Below are 16,087 nucleotides of genomic sequence, written 5' to 3' on the forward strand. Positions count from 1 at the left end.
GTCACAGCGCCGGGCGCTCACCGAGTCACAGGGCTCGGGCACGTGAGGAGGCGGCAGTTGCCACCGACGACCGGGAGCCGACCCACTTCCTGCGAGTGCGAGCGAGGGGGGCGGCTCGCGCTGCTCGGTGCCTGCGCCCTCCTGCACGGAGCCCCGCGATCCCTTCCAGGAAAGCGAGGTCCGACGGCCGACCGGGGCGGGGGAGGCGCGGGGAGCCGGGCACGCGCCTAGCAGGACGCCCGCCGTCCGGCGCGCTCCCGGGGCCCGCCCTGCGGGGCGGAGGGCAGGGAGCGCGCGCGCCCCCGCCGGCCGTGCGTGCGCGGGCCCGCCTGCGCGCTGCCCGGCCTGGGGGCGGGGCCGGGGGCGGGGCGGGGCGGGGCCGGGGGCGGGGCGCGCGAGGAGGGCGGTGGCGGTTGGAGGCCGAGGAGAGCAGGCGGCGGTGCGGCCCGGGGCGGAGGCGCGGGGGCCTCGGACCGGCCGGGCTCCGTGCGGTGACGGTGACGGTGCGGAGCCGCCGGGCGCGACGGCCGGGGCAGCCGGGGCCTGAGCGGCGCTGCGGGCGCGCGGGCCGGTGAGCGTGGCGGGGCGGCGGGAGGCTGGCGCGGGGTCAGCGGCCGCGGCGGCGCGGGCCGAGGGGGCGGCGGGCCCGGTGGGATCGGCGCGGCCCCGGGGCTGTCCTGCTCGGCGGGGACGCGGGACCGCGCCCGGCGGCCTTGTGGGTGTCTGTGTGTGTGTGAGTGTGTGTGATTGTGTGGCCCTCCCTGGAGGCGCCCGGCCCATGGCGCCCCGACCCCCGGGGACGCGCACCCGGGTGAGTGAGCTCCCCCTCGCCCTGTGCCCCGCGGAGCCGCGCTCGCCCCGCTCGCCCCGCTCTGGCTCGCACGAACTGAACTTGGCTGCTCTGGGCACGGACGGGTTAAAAGGACTGCGAGGCATCGGCAACTGTCTCCACGGGATGAGCGAAGTTGGTAACTTTTCCATTCATGGAAGTGAGAGGCGCCCGGGCTTAGCCTTGGCCCTGGTTAAAGGGAGGCGTAGGGATCTGCCCCCCCAAGTTCTCGAGTCCTGCTCACCGAGTCCCAGGTTGGGACGTGGGACGCACGGTGGATGCAGGGTCACCCGGGAATACATTTCTTTTTTCTTTTCTTTTTTGTTAACCTCCATGGCGGCCCGTGTTTACCGCGGTTCTCCTGCTCTCCTTCTCTTCCTTTATTGAGCCCGTCGGTAAATCCCGGGTAAAACGATGCTTGGGAAGGAGTTGACCTTTTCTCCCACGATTGCTTTGTTGACTGTGATCCAACATGAAGTTATTTAAGGGTATTCTGGGTATCGGCGAGGGTTAACATTTTTGATACGGAGTCTCAAAAAGTTTCTGGATGGTTTTTTTTTTTTTTTTTTTCATTTCCTGTTTGCTGGATTTCGTGCACGTTACGTTACATTAACGTGGTTTTGCACGTTTCTGTATTAAAGTGTCCCCAAACAATCCCATGTTGACTGGCAAAAAGCAAAGCACGGAGCGTTCCTGTTGGGTTTTTTCTAAAGCATACATTCCCAGTACAGTTTCGTTGAATCACTCCCCTTTATGCTTAGTCACTGTTTTTGTGTGTGTGTGTGCTGTAGGAGTTTAGGTGGGGACAACATGCTGTTTTGCTGACTTCTTAGATTGCCAGTTTGTACCTGATAATTTAGTGACATAAGCGTGTGTGTGTGAGAGAGAGAGAGAGAGAGAGAGAGAGAGAGAGAGAGAGAGAGAGAGAGAGAGAGAGAGAGATTCTAGAAATAGTTGTTTATGAATGGTATAAGAAACTGAAGATTGCCTATGTAGTATCAGTTTAATTTCAGTCCAATGTTTTTGAATATTTAGATTCAGGTTCGGGGAGTTGTGTATATATATATATATATATATATTTGCTTTAAAACACACTTAAATAAAATGTGCTTTAAAAAGTAATACTGCATAAAATAATTGTTAGCGCTGGGTGTGTGGTTGGAAAGGTACTTTAAGGTCGCTCAAACAGGCTTTAGTTAATGTGTTTACTATTTGATATAGCATGTTTCTAAGGTGTGACTGTTAGATAATCTTTTCAGTAAGTTTCTAAGACTGGTGTTTATTTTTATAAAAGGAATCATTCTTGCTGGGCATGGTCTTGGAGAATGTCATTGTATTTATGTTATATTTAATGATAAAACTTAAAAAGACTGAGTAAATATTTCATGTTAATTGTGATGAGATAGAGATTCAAGCTGAAGTCGTTGCTTGTATATTATGCAAACTAAAAGGAAAGTATTAAACACAATATAACTCAGCTATAGAATGTACTTTAAATATAATTATAACCTAGGGTTTTTTTTTAATCAAAAAGTTTTTTTCCCCTGTTTTAATGTTAGTGCTGCATAACCTCATATACCTACATTTAATAAGCCTTAACATTTAAGTGATATTTAAAGATAGTTGTATGTAAGTCTGGCTGTGGAGGAAGGCAGAGTCCATCTATTTGGGGGTGACTATGTTTATATACTGTTGGGCACAGATTAGCTGTGATTAGCTTTTCAGAAGTCCTGATTGTTTTCAAAGTAGAATAATTGCCTCAAGATCAGTGGCTGAGCCTTTTCAGAAGCCCACTCCCGGAGTCCTGCCATTTGGGTAGACCTGTTTGTATCTGTGTATTAATTCAAATAGGTTCCTGACTGAGTATTACATGTTTTCTAACATTTTAATTTCTGATCTCAGTCTGTGATCATTTCATTTGTTTGTTTATTTAGTGGAGAAAATTGCGAGTAGTTAGAACTCTTATTTTAAAAATTTTAACCATGACTGGGTTTAGAAATGTCAGATATATGTTTTGATTATATTACATTTGCAGAGATAGGTAAGAACATGAAAATAAATATCTAGATCATTAGTTCATTTTTCTCTAAAGCCAGAATTAAAGTTCACTGAAAGAAAACATAACTCATTTATCTGTTTTCTTGGTCTCAGTTGTCAACTTGACAAAACCTAGAATCATCTGAGAGGAGAAGCCTCGGTTGAGGAGTTCCCCAGATCACCTGGCCTGTAAGGCTGGTCTTTATTGTTAATTGATGTGGGAGGGTCCAGCCCTCTGTGAGCGCTACATCCCTAGGCTGATAGATGGTCCTGGACTATATAAGAAAGCTAGGTGAGCATCAGACAGAGAGCAAGCTGAAGAGCTGCGAACATTCCATCATGGTTTCCGCTTAGTTCCTACACTGACTTCCCTGGATAAACTGTGGCCTGGAAGTATCAGCTGAAACAAACCTTTTCCTCCCTAAAGTTGCTTTTGATCCAGGTGTTTTACGTGTTACCACAGCAGTATAATGAAACTAGAACACCTTTGGACTGGGGGTGTGTGCTATGAGTTGGGAATTTAGTGATAATCTTTATTTTCATCATATCTAGCCATCTACACCACCACCATGGCTTTAAGTCTTTTATGTTGTTTGTGTGTTTTGTTTTTGCTGTGTTCAAAACAGAATCTTAAGCAATTGTATCTGCTAGACAAATACTTTACTGCTGAGCTACCTGGATACCATCTCCACCCTTTAAACACAGACATAATGATTGAGGTATAGATTTGTTATCTTCAAAACTAAATACACCTATTTGTTTAGTGGGCTATTCAGTGTTTCTGTTTGCTATGTACTGGTACCTCTGACTATATATAAAAGGTAAAATTTTCCCAGAGATACTTATAACTGATTGCTAATTTATTGATTTTGGTGATGAACTTCCTTATCATAATTAATTAGACAAGACTGTTTTCACATCGACCTTGTATTGAAACATGTTTAGTACAGGTCTGTTTCTTCTAGTATGTAAATGTTGTACTAAGCTGCAGGCTAGGCTGATGCTGCTTCATGATTTGAGCAGATTTCCTTGGTGCCCTGCTCACCTGTACATGTTTGAGCAACAACCATTGTCTTCCCTTTTTAAGCCTGCTATTTTTTTCTCTATATTCAGTTCTAATGCTTTAAAAAGGTAGAAAATTGAAGTTACTTTGATTTGTTTTTTTTTCCCATTGATTTGCTTTTTTTTTTTTTGGTTTTATCTTTATATAAAGAAGCCTAGGACACATTAGCTAGGCACTTAAGAAGTGTTTGGGCACCATTAACTTTGTATGGCTGGTGGAGATATTTTGTTTTAAACTAATTAGATATGTAAGTTTTTATTATGTCATGGTATACTTTCCGAGAAAGCAAGAATGTTTGTTTGGGAATTTATTTTTATGTATTCTTTCATTCAAGTATTCACGAGATTGAATCTCAAGTTGAAGCACAATTTTGAATTCAGGGAACATAAGGATGTATGAGACATATAGTTTTGGTGTTTTTGGAGATTATAGTTTTCTATAGAACTAGTTATTAAAAAGAGTAGTGATTGCATTTTCAGTTGTCACTAGTAATGCCCTAAGCTCCAGCATGTAATAATCGTGCATTTTGTAAGGGCTCCATGCCTTGCCTTGGATTCTAGGGGGGAGGGTCACAAGCTGAAAGTAGAGTTGAGACACATGGCGCGTGAGGAGGGAAGGTGTGTGCATCTGTGTGTCTTAAACTGGTAGACATTAGACACAGCCCCAAGTTTTATTAAACAACTTTTCTGAGCATATTTTAAAATTGTGCTAGTTTATGGTTGTATTATATCCTTATGTATTTTAGTGAATTTTGAGAACTAGTTGGGACACTGTCTCAGAGCCTTACAAGGTAAGCTCTCATCTCACTGTATGGGAAAATGCCATGTCTTAAAACTATTTTTAAGGATTGCTAGTCAGCCACAGACTATGAGTTGGCAACCAGCCTCTGTTAGTGAAAACGGAAACTGTTGTAAAACATTCCATCATTTACAAATAATTTTTTAGTCTAATGAAACTTTCAGTAATTCTTTCAAGTGTAACTTAATAGAAACTGATGTTAGCATGTTTTAAAGACCCATTGAGTTTAACAAAGTCCATCTTGAACTTGAAGCCATAATTTTAGCAACATGTTTTCTCCTAGGCCTGCTGTGTCATTGTTCAACTGAGAAATCAAGGACTGGAGTTTTAAACCCTGTTTCACAGGATTCATGAGCAATTTGAAATACTCTATGAAGGCATTTTAAGTTTTATAATAATGACCTTGATTAGAAAGAGGATGGATCTGGAAGAGCTTTAAAGTTTGAAGCCAACTCTCTCTCCCTAGAAAGACTATTCTTCTATTTTCTTATTTCTTGGTATATTTGACTATCAAATGGACTTTGTCTAGGTTCCTACTTTACTTTGTATAGATATGCTGAGAATGGTTAATTCGTTCTATTTCATATGTTCATATTTAAAACCTGTGGTCAAAACAAAGTAATGTGCTTTAATAATTACAAAGAATGAAAACATTTTGACCCACAAGAGTGATTAAGTGTTAGAATAAACTACAAGCAAAATTGTGTAATCGTCATCCCTCAAATAATATCTTAAAATCTAATGAACAGTTGTCAGAGCTATTCTCTGACTTTGTATAAGTAAACATGTCTGAGATTCCACATGAATATTGGTAATGTGTACCTACCTTGTCACTAGATAAATGACTTTGGGCAAATCACTACTTCTGAACACTATTTTTATCTGAGTTGTAGGAAACTGACTATGGTAAGAAGGATACAGTAGGTGATACAATTAATATTACTCCTTTCTTTTTTTAAAGTCTACTTCAAAAAGTAATAAAATACTTTTTGGTTGAATTTTTTTTAACATTTTTATTGAGAAGGGAGTAATGACGAAGAGGCTACTTTGAAACTTGAGAACCTTCTATCTTTGCAAGTTGTTACTGTTTTTGAATGCTAGTCAGAATTGCAGTGGTCATTATTTTAAACACCTTTGAATTAAGTAATATTTTTAAGATGTGCTCTGCCTGGTGTGGTTATGTGACTGTGTGTACAATAACTTAAAGTCACATAAACTGCTCATGCAAGTCCTAACAGCGGTGGTCACTGTTGAAATTGCTTGTATTTTTAGGTTTCTCTCTTAGCAACAGTCAAGCTTAACCTCTAGCATGTGAGGTAAACTCAGTCTTGTTATTGCAAAATAAGAAAGTTCCAGCTGTTTTCACAGTCTAATCCCTCAGCAAGATTTGTTTTAATTCTTATTAAACATTTTCATTGCTTTAATTATAAATATTTACCATAATTAATCTCTGATTTCCTCTCTTGTTCTTTTAGTACAAGTAGTTTAAATTTGGAATCAACTCTTGCCTATGGAATTTGTGAGAAAACATTTTGAAAGTATTCAGCTTGTTCTGTTATTTTTAAATACAATTTAAAAACGATTTATTGTTGAATGTGTACATTGTTCCATGGTATCATTGAACGTCAAAATATCGACTCAGGACATTGCTACTAATAAAGAAGAGTTCTGTTAATAACAGCGGGGTTTTTACTATTCCTGTTTGAGGAATGTTAGTCTTCAACCAAGAAAAAAGTTGTAACAATTTATGGAGTGATTACCCACCTGAAACCCAGGCTAGAATTTATGGAAATACATGTCAGAGAGTTAGCAGTCTTAAGTACCCAATGAAGAACTAGGCTACAGATCTTTTTATTTGGATTACACTACAGTGTAATTTATTTTGGAAAACACTGGGTCCAATTGTCTCCGCAATACAGATGGAGATAAATAATAGCTGTAGAGCTCTGGAGTTTGGAAGATTTTTAGGCAGGATGTATAGATGAATTTTCTGCCTATGGATGGTAAATGAAAGTTGGAAAAAACTAGCACACCCAAGAGGAATGTGTAGTGTGAACAAGAATGACATGAAATCCTGAAGAAAAGTAATATTTGAGAAAATGTCCAAAGAGGTAGGAGGGAACTTGGTTAAGTGTGATAACACAGGTAAAGGAAGGTTAACGGTCCAAGAGGAGTTAGTAATCCTGATGGTCCAGCAAAGGTGATGGCAGCTGGGGGAGGAAAGAAGAAAAGAGCCCTTCAGATTGATGAGGGTCTCTGTAGGGAAGTTTTAATGTGGAGTAGTAAAATAAAGACAAGAGAGGGCCGCCGGGTATGTAACTACAAGATTTTCTTAAAATTTGACCAGGAAATAAGAATGATAGCTAACGACAGGAATTATTTAGGTTTTCACTGCTAATAGAAACAAATGAAGCAGTTAAAGAATTTAGAAAAAAAAATGTATGAAATAAGCTTAGTTATAATTACATCAGAATATTTTTGCACTTTCTCTTATTTTTGGTACACATTCTACATGATGAAATATTAAATATTAAAAAATCAGTTTTGAGATGAGAGTGTCCAGGAGCGCAGGCCATGCGTCTCGCCTGGGCAGCACAGTAGAGCCAACTCTGTTGGTGAAGGTATGGATGATGCTTGCCTGACAAGTGAACATGGAGAGCTGTCCCTGTTACTCATCTGTTAGGTGGCCGCAAAGGTGGAGAGATGCGCGCCCTCCCCACCCCCACCCCCACCAGCATCTGAGGCAGGTGGACGAGCTGGCCCTGCCCCTCACGAGCTCAGCACTGGGAGAGAACTCCTACACATCCCCTGTGCAGCACAGCGGAGCTGGCCCTGAAGGTGTGGGTGTGGGAGAATCCACCGACCCTGAGGATGGGAAAGGGGGAGAAAAGGCCCCGCTCCTCCCTCCTTGCTGCAAAGGGTGAATTAGCCTGGCTGTGCAGGAGAGCTCACCCTGGAGGTGAGGACAGGGGTAAGCTGATGGGCAACCCCTCAACTACCCAGGCCCAGAACCAGGGTTTCGTGTGGACCCACTCCAGTATCCAGCTCATCTGTGGTCTCCTGGAGCATGGGGGCTAGGACCCAGGGCTGCAAGATCTCCGATACAGAGGGCAGCAGCAGAATGACCAGGGAGAGTCCTACTTAAGGCCCAGCATCGATGGTGTAGCAGAGGCCAGGGGCCTCAAACGAGATTGATGATTCTTTGGGATGACTGCCTGCTTGTAAAAATCTGTGGATGGGAGGGTTTGCTGCATGACACTCAGTGTCATCCTGCAGCTTCCATGACAAGATTCTCTCTCCCCCCTTTTCTCCTCTTCACTTTTATGTTGTTTTATTTTTGCTGGGGGGAAGGAGATAGGTGAGATCTGGAGACATGATGTGGAGACATAATGTAAAGAATAAGTAGAAAATTAAAAAAAAAAGATGAGTGTCTGTAATCCCTCATTATTTCATAGGTAACTGTTTCTCTACCCTCAAAATTACCAATGACTTACACTTACAAAAGACTGAGTTCTGTAGACTAGCATATAGCATTCATGATCGACCCAATTCCCTTTTGGCCTCATTTCTCACAACTTCCTTGTATTTCACTGTAATGCATTACTATTAATAAGATTGGATATATTCTGTTCATTTGCTGTTACTTCAGAAAAGAATTTCTGTTTCTTACTAGTTTATCCTGCCTAATCCTTTTCTATGCTAATTATCTTCTCTGTGCTATTATTTTCCTCCTGTTGTAGTGACCCAGATAACATGACCAAGTTCTGGCTTCTACTTGCCTTTCCCTTGTAACTCCTTTAAGAGGAGATACTAATTTACCTGTATATTGCCAGAGGTACAGTGCCTGGTACCTAGTAATAGCAAAAAATTCATATTTAATAGAGTGAATGACAAGTGATATATGTATACATACATACATACATACATACATACATACGTACATACATATATATATTCCCAGCAACATGATGAGGGGCAGCAATGAAGCATACAAAATCAAGTTAATTGAAATGTAAAAGCTAAAAATCTATAGTGTTCTCTGGATTTGGGAGTTAAAAAACACTATAATTATTTTATAACATATTTTGAATATTATATTTGGAAGCCATACTATGACTATTTTGCATATTGTCAGCTAGTGTGTAAATCTGAAACTTTGACATTTTAAAATACTAGATTGTTACTAAAAGTGCTTAAGTTGCTTTAAGATGTATTAATTATCTATCTAATTAACCACTTAAATGTTTGTATGTACTTTACATCTTTCATTCTCAAGAATAACCGAAAATATATCTGTGATTTGGTTTTGAAAAATAATCAACCATGTTTCATTTTTTGTCTAATGACTTTACCTTTTTCTGTTTCAAAAACTAGAGCTGGACTGGCCATTATGGAAGACGAGGTAGAGCAGCACTCACACTGTGTGAATTGTGTCAGTAGACGGTGTATGACCAGACCAGAGCCTGGGATTGCCTGTGACTTGATTGGTTGTCCATTGGTTTGTGGAGCAGTTTTCCATGCTTGTAAAGCCGATGAGCATCGACTCTTGTGTCCCTTTGAACGAATACCTTGCTTAAATAGTAACTTTGGATGTCCATTTACCATGGCACGAAATAAAGTTGCTGAACATCTAGAAATGTGCCCCGCAAGTGTGGTGTGCTGTACTATGGAGTGGAACCGATGGCCAGTTAGTTACGCAGACCGGAAATCGTATGAAAACCTAAGCAGAGATGTTGATGAAGTGGCACAATTAGACATGGCCTTAGCTCTTCAGGATCAAAGAATGCTTTTGGAATCTCTCAAAGTTGCCACCATGATGTCAAAAGCAACTGATAAAATATCTGCACCCAGAGAACAAATTTCAGTGAAATCAAGCGTTCAGGAAATACCATGTACTAATGGGTTGGTATCTGTTGATGAAGAATCATATGGTGCACTTTATCAAGCCACCGTAGAAACAACTAGAAGTTTGGCTGCTGCTTTAGATATCCTGAATTCTGCCACAAGAGACATTGGTATGTTAAATGCAAGTCTTTCTGCTACCACAGATGAGATGGATGAGAAAAACAGAGACAGCTTCCAGGAAAGAAACTTAAAAGGCCAGGACCACCTTCATGAGGAGGAGATGGGGGCAGTAGGTGGAGCTGACCATCATGGCATAAGCCAGAATGCTCAGTCTGAACAAAATGGGTCAAGTGATTTACTGTGTGACTTAAATGCAAGTTCTTTTGGTACTGCTGCTCTTTGTAATGGCTTTCCTTTGGAAAGTATGTGTTCACAGATCAAAGGTCAGGATCAAAATTTTCCTGGTGACTCTATAGACAGTAACATGGAAAACGGAGAGTGTGCAGCAGCAGATGGTACTTCAGAACCTTCCAGTTCACTTGTTGTAGCAGCACAACTGAGGGAAATAATGCCTTTCAGTGCTTTGCCGGATAGCACATTTCAGCATAGCCTCATGCCAGATGAAGATGATGATGAGGACTTGTGTGGGGAAAAGGCAGACTTAGGGGATGTGAAGGATGTTGATGGCTCACTGTTCAGTCATGCTCCTTCGTTTAAGTTTCTTTCTAATTCATGGTATATACCAAAGGAAGACAAAGCAGTTGACACGTCGGATTTAGAAGTTGCAGAAGATCCCATGGACCTCCAAGGAATAGACCTGATTACAGCAGCATTACTCTTTTGTCTGGGAGATTCTCCAGGTGGGAGGGGTATATCCGATAGCCGCATGGTTGATGTTTATCACATTGACTTTGGGACACAGACTTTCTCACTTCCATCTGCAATATTAGCTACAAATACAATGGTTGGGGAAATAGCTTCAGCTTCAGCGTGTGATCATGCCAATCCACAGCTTTCAAATCCAAGCCCTTTTCAGACACTTGGGCTGGATTTAGTTTTGGAATGTGTTGCTAGGTACCAGCCCAAGCAGCGTTCAATGTTTACCTTTGTATGTGGACAGTTATTCAGAAGAAAAGAATTTTCTTCCCATTTTAAGAATGTACATGGTGACATTCATGCTGGACTCAATGGGTGGATGGAACAGAGGTGTCCTTTGGCTTACTATGGTTGTACCTATTCTCAACGTAGATTTTGTCCATCAACACAAGGAGCAAAGATTATACATGACCGCCATTTAAGGTCATTTGGAGTTCAGCCGTGTGTATCTACAGTATTAGAAGAGCCTTCTAGAAACTGTGTGTTGGGATTACGCAGTGACCATCTAAGTAGTCTCCCATTTGAGGTACTGCAACACATTGCAGGCTTTCTCGATGGCTTCAGTTTATGCCAGCTTGCATGTGTGTCCAGGCTAATGAGGGATGTGTGTGCCAGCCTTCTTCAGTCCCGTGGAATGGTAGTATTGCAGTGGGGGAAAAAGAAGTATCCAGAAGGAAATTCATCATGGCAGATAAAAGAAAAGGTTAGTTTAATTTCAACTTATTAACCACTCTTAACACAAAGTAGGCACTTGCTAATGCTATGTCTAATAACGTTTTGAAAATGTGACCATATCCTATAATGTACTAAGTCACTATGATGACAAGTGATAATAAAGGACTAAAGTAGTTAGACTTCTTAGTCACAGCCACTAGGATGTCATAGATTTCTTGGATCTAAATTCTATTCTAGTATTTCTGTCTTCAGACAACGAGTTTCCCTTCAGTTCTTCCCTAACAACTTTGTGCGCATGTAACTACCAGTCATCTAATTTTGTCTGAAACATTGTCACCATAAGACAGCTGAGGAACCTTGGAGAGGGTTCCCTTTGGCCTTCAATTGTCTCCATTCTTAATAGTGTCTTTTTCAGGATGAGAAAATATACATACATACATACATACATACATCTGTTACTACATTCATTCTAATAATTGACCAACAAACTGCGTAGGTGGTAGCCTTCATGGGCGAGTGAGGTTGAAGTGAGGTGAATACGATACTGTGTTTGGAGACACTGGATTTCCTGGAGGGGAAGGGGGTGAGTATTTAGAAAATCGATCAGGAAATTTAGGCAGACTTAAATTTTATTTACGCTCTGCTTTCGAGTAGCCTCTCGGGAGCTGTTATCCAAGACAGTCACAGGTGTCTATGATTAGAGACCCATAATTACACCAAACTTTTTCATTTGGGCCACCAACCAGCAACCAAATCATGATATGGAGACTTCTTATTAGGTATGAATGCTTGGCCTAGCTTAGGCTTGTTTGTGTCTAGCTCTTTTAACGAAATTTAACCTGTTTCTCTTTACCTTTTGCCTTTGGGGTTTTTTTTTTTTTTTTTTTTTTTAACCTTTCCTTCTGTATATCGTACGATATCGTACATTCACTATTTCTCAAGTCTGGCTGGCTGTTGGCTGTGTCCCTCTTTTTCTCCCTCATTCTCTCTCTTGAGCCTAGATTTCTCCTCATTCTCTCTGCCTGCCAGCCCCACCCGCCCCTCCCTCCCCTGCTGTTCAGATTTTTATTAGCCCAATCAGATGCCCTAAGTAGGCAAGGTGAAACAGATGCAACACATCTTTATGTCATTAAACAAACGCAGCATAAACAAATGTAACACACCTTTACAGTTTAATATTCCACAGCATAGCAAATGCAATGTATCTTTGCCTAATTAAAGTATTCCACAGCACATAATATTAATCTTTGCATAACAACTTGGATAAAAAACATTTGCCTGCATAGCATCAGTTCCATGTAAATTTATTCTTGGCCCTTAAGTTTTGTCTTTACTCGTTGCTCTAGTCTTTTAAAAACTCTGTGTCTGCTTCTCTGTTTTCTTTCCCCAAAAGGGAGTTCTGGTGGCATAAAGTTTCCTCAGCTAGCTACATATGTGTATTTTTTATTTTCTATATGATTGGGGCATCTCTATCCTTTAGAATAAGGTACTATAATTGTTTTTGCCCTTAGCCACTAGTATTTATGTATGGAATGAAATATTTTCTGATAGTGTAAATTTCTATAGAGATTTAGTCTTGAAGATTAAATTGCTATTATTTATACAGATTCTAAATCAGTATGCTCCTGTTTTCTGTATTGAGCTTAAACCATGGTATGCAAGCATCTACTGACCATGTCTGTTTGATTATCTGTTTCCCCAGATTCAACACGTCCAGCTTACTCTGCCCCTCTACCCATTTAATCTCTAGAAGTAGCATCTTTGTTTACTAAGCTGCCTAAACCAGGGCTTTGGGAGTTAGTGTCGATTCTTTATTCTAGTTGATTGGTCTTTTTTCATACCTCTCAGGATTGTTTCTGGATTACTACCAGAGCTTTGGGTTATTTTCTCTATATAAAAATTAGAATTACGTATTTTTAAGTACATTTATTATAGTTGTTGCAGTGCTTAAAACTTATTCAATATATATCCATTGCCTCAGAGATAGAAGCCAGCCCCTTAATGAAACATTTAAAGTACCTCATAGTCTTGTCCTAACCTCTTCATTTTCCTCCTGACACTTCATACTCTAGTCACACACATTCACTTACATTTCTAACGTTCTCCTTGTCTTAAAGCTGTTGGATATGTCTCTCTGTTATCCACACTTAAACACCTGCAGTGTGCTAAGTAGCATGTATTTTTACAGTACTTTCATTAACCTATCATTGCCTCTGCTTTACAAAAGGAACAGTAACTTGTCAGGTATTTATTTATTTATTTATTTATTTATTTATTTATTTATTGGGGGGGTACTCACTGGGGGTTGAACCTAGGGGTATCCATGTATTATACAAATATTTCTATTTAGCTGATTCTCAGCGCTCTTATTTCTTTCTTTCTCTCTCTCTCTCTCTCTCTCTTTCTTTCTTTCTTTCTCTCTCTCTCTCTCTCTCTCTCTCTCTTTCTTTCTTTCTTTCTTTCTTTTTATTGTAATAGAGGCTTTCATTAAACTGCCCAGACTGGCCTAGAATTCACTCCAAAGTCCAGGCAGGACTTGAATTTGTTGCCCTCCTGGCTCATCCCCTGGGTAGCTACAGGCCTGTGCCACCAGCCTGGCAACAGTGATGGTTGTTCTTGTCAGCTGAAAAATTCTTTTGTCACAGAATGTTAGGGCATGTGGCTACTTTGGAAGCTATTGCCCTCTTGAGAAATGGTTATGAACGCTGCCCTCACCCAGTACTGCCGCTTTCTGAAGTATCTGCTGTTTGCCTTGTGGAGCTGGCCTCTGTCTTTGCAGCTTCCAAGTCATATGGATTAATCCAACTGCAGATAAAAAAATATTTAGGAACAAATGCACTGAACACACACTATTCATTATTTCCCAAACAATGCAGTATTACTACACGACGCCTACATTGTTTTGGTGTTCTCAGTAACTAGAGATGGTTTTAGTAGTTTATGGGAGGAAGGGGACCTGCCACTTTTGACAAGCATGAATAACAGGGGATTTATTCCTTTTGAGTTTTGTAGCTATTTGAAACTTGCTATTTCATGTTTCTCTAGCAATAGAAAAGAAGGAAGGACAGCAGCTAGAGCAGGGCACGAAGGGAGGGCATTCTGGTTTTGTGCTGATTGGACTGTTTAAATCTAAAGGAGAGTTTTCTTCTAGGTGTGGCGATTCAGTACTGCATTTTGTTCTGTTAATGAATGGAAATTTGCTGACATCCTAAGCATGGCTGACCACTTGAAGACTTGCAGTTACAATGTTGTAGAGAAACGGGAGGAAGCAATCCCTTTGCCATGCATGTGTGTGACTCGTGAGCTTACTAAAGAAGGACGATCACTGCGCTCAGTTTTAAAACCCGTGCTTTAAAACTGTATTTACTTGCACAAACATGCAAGCACCTGCTGTGAGTTCTTTGTAATATGTGACACTTTATTAATGTATTAAAGACGACAACTAGCTAAATTTATTGTCACTATGTACATACTGTTTTGCAGTGACATCTATTTTTATAATGTACTGTTGGAAAAAAGTTGCCTTAATATTTGAAATGTGTGAAATTGTTGGAACATTGCTAGACAGGGTAATCTAAATCTTTATCTGCATAATTTTTCAAATTAGTAATTTTAATGGTGTGCATATTTAAGTTCTAAAAATTTTTGCTTCTCAAACTAAAAAGAATTTCACCAAAAGATTAATTCTGTATGTTTTCTGTGGGTTGAAGTCCATATTATCAAAAGCAAAACTTTGATTCAAATTTTTCCCGCATAGATATTTTTTCCACAGAACACATTCAGTTGTTTAAACACTGCCATAAGATTGTTATAAAGTTTTTCTGATACTTTTTTTAAAAATAATTATTGATCATATGTGATCTCCAGTACTTACATAAAGGCACAATAATGACTTCATGCTTTTAAAACAACTCACAAAAATGTTTTCATTCTCTTTTATTACTATTCTTATGCTGAAAATGATTATGTCAGTTCTTTTTCATTAAATTGCAGATCTGAGGACTCATAGCACAATGTACTAGATGACAGATTAAGTAAAAACAAAGCAAGCCTATGAATTTAACTTGAAAATTTTCATGGTGTTTTATATTTTCCTAAGTAATGTTTGAAAAGAAAATATACCTCACTATAAGTTTGAATTTGGCATATTGTTTGAATAAACTTCAAATATTCAGAATACAAAGGGTTTGACTTTTTGAGGGGCCTTTAAAATGTTCATATAATGAACTATGTAAGTCTGTAAAAATGTATTGGCATTGTTTTGAGACATGTGAAAATTTGTAAGTACCATCAAGCAGAAACCTGTCTTGGTTGATAATCTTTTTGAAATGTTGCCACAGTTTTGCTTCACATATTTCTCTGTCAGAATGTAAGAGTTGTGTGTTTTTGTAAAGATCAAGCGTAGGAATAAAATAGTGAATAGCCTACAGTTTTCAAATTGATTTCTACCATATTCACTTAATGTGCTGACCTTAAAGAAATGAACATACACTGTCAGTATTTAGAAATAAATTACAGAGGCAGAGATATATGTGATTCATCCAGATAAATTCTGGCATTGGTTAGCTGAAATGGTTAGTGATGTTAATCAACTGTGTCTTCTCCTCCTACATTGTTTTGAGAGTGCTTTGTGGTTACTGGTTCCTATTTCCTAGGTAATGGTGGTCAGCCTGGGGAGAGGTGTCCTTGGGCATTAAAGGTAGATTCTTAGCTGCTTGAGATTTGTTGGCAGCATTATGTCCTTATTAGAGTTGAAAAGTGCAGCGGTAAAGACTAATCACTTTTTTGCCTCACCTGTCATTTAATTTAGGAGAATTTGTAATTTTGGTGCTTAAACTTTCTTTTTCAACTGTGAGACTGAATTGCATTAAACAATGAATAATAACAAAAATAATAAACTGTTTCTGCCAAAAAGTAGAAATAGAAACCAAATATGACAATATAACTTTGCTTTTTGATTTTTT

General features: G+C 40.2%; 1 protein-coding gene across 1 annotated transcript; it reads left to right on the forward strand.

Moving 5' to 3' along the window:
- Nucleotides 1-494: 494 nt before the first annotated feature.
- Nucleotides 495-15,839, forward strand: Fbxo30 (F-box protein 30). Its single transcript, XM_051206163.1, has 3 exons — nucleotides 495-571; nucleotides 9,102-11,151; nucleotides 14,275-15,839. The coding sequence occupies exons 2-3, from the start codon at nucleotides 9,118-9,120 to the stop codon at nucleotides 14,476-14,478; spliced, it is 2,238 nt and encodes a 745-aa protein (XP_051062120.1). The 5' UTR covers nucleotides 495-571; nucleotides 9,102-9,117; the 3' UTR covers nucleotides 14,479-15,839.
- The last annotated feature ends 248 nt before the right edge of the window (nucleotides 15,840-16,087 follow it).

Source organism: Phodopus roborovskii, unplaced genomic scaffold (genome assembly GCF_943737965.1).
Source record: "Phodopus roborovskii unplaced genomic scaffold, PHOROB, whole genome shotgun sequence".
Lineage (NCBI taxonomy): Eukaryota > Metazoa > Chordata > Mammalia > Rodentia > Cricetidae > Phodopus > Phodopus roborovskii.

Coding starts and splice junctions, on each gene's coding strand:
- Fbxo30 (XM_051206163.1), top strand. CDS start 9,118: ATGGAAGACGAGGTAGAGCAGCACTCACACTGTGTGAATTGTGTCAGT. Junction 11,152..14,274: donor CATGGCAGATAAAAGAAAAG/GTTAGTTTAATT, acceptor GTTTTCTTCTAG/GTGTGGCGATTCAGTACTGC.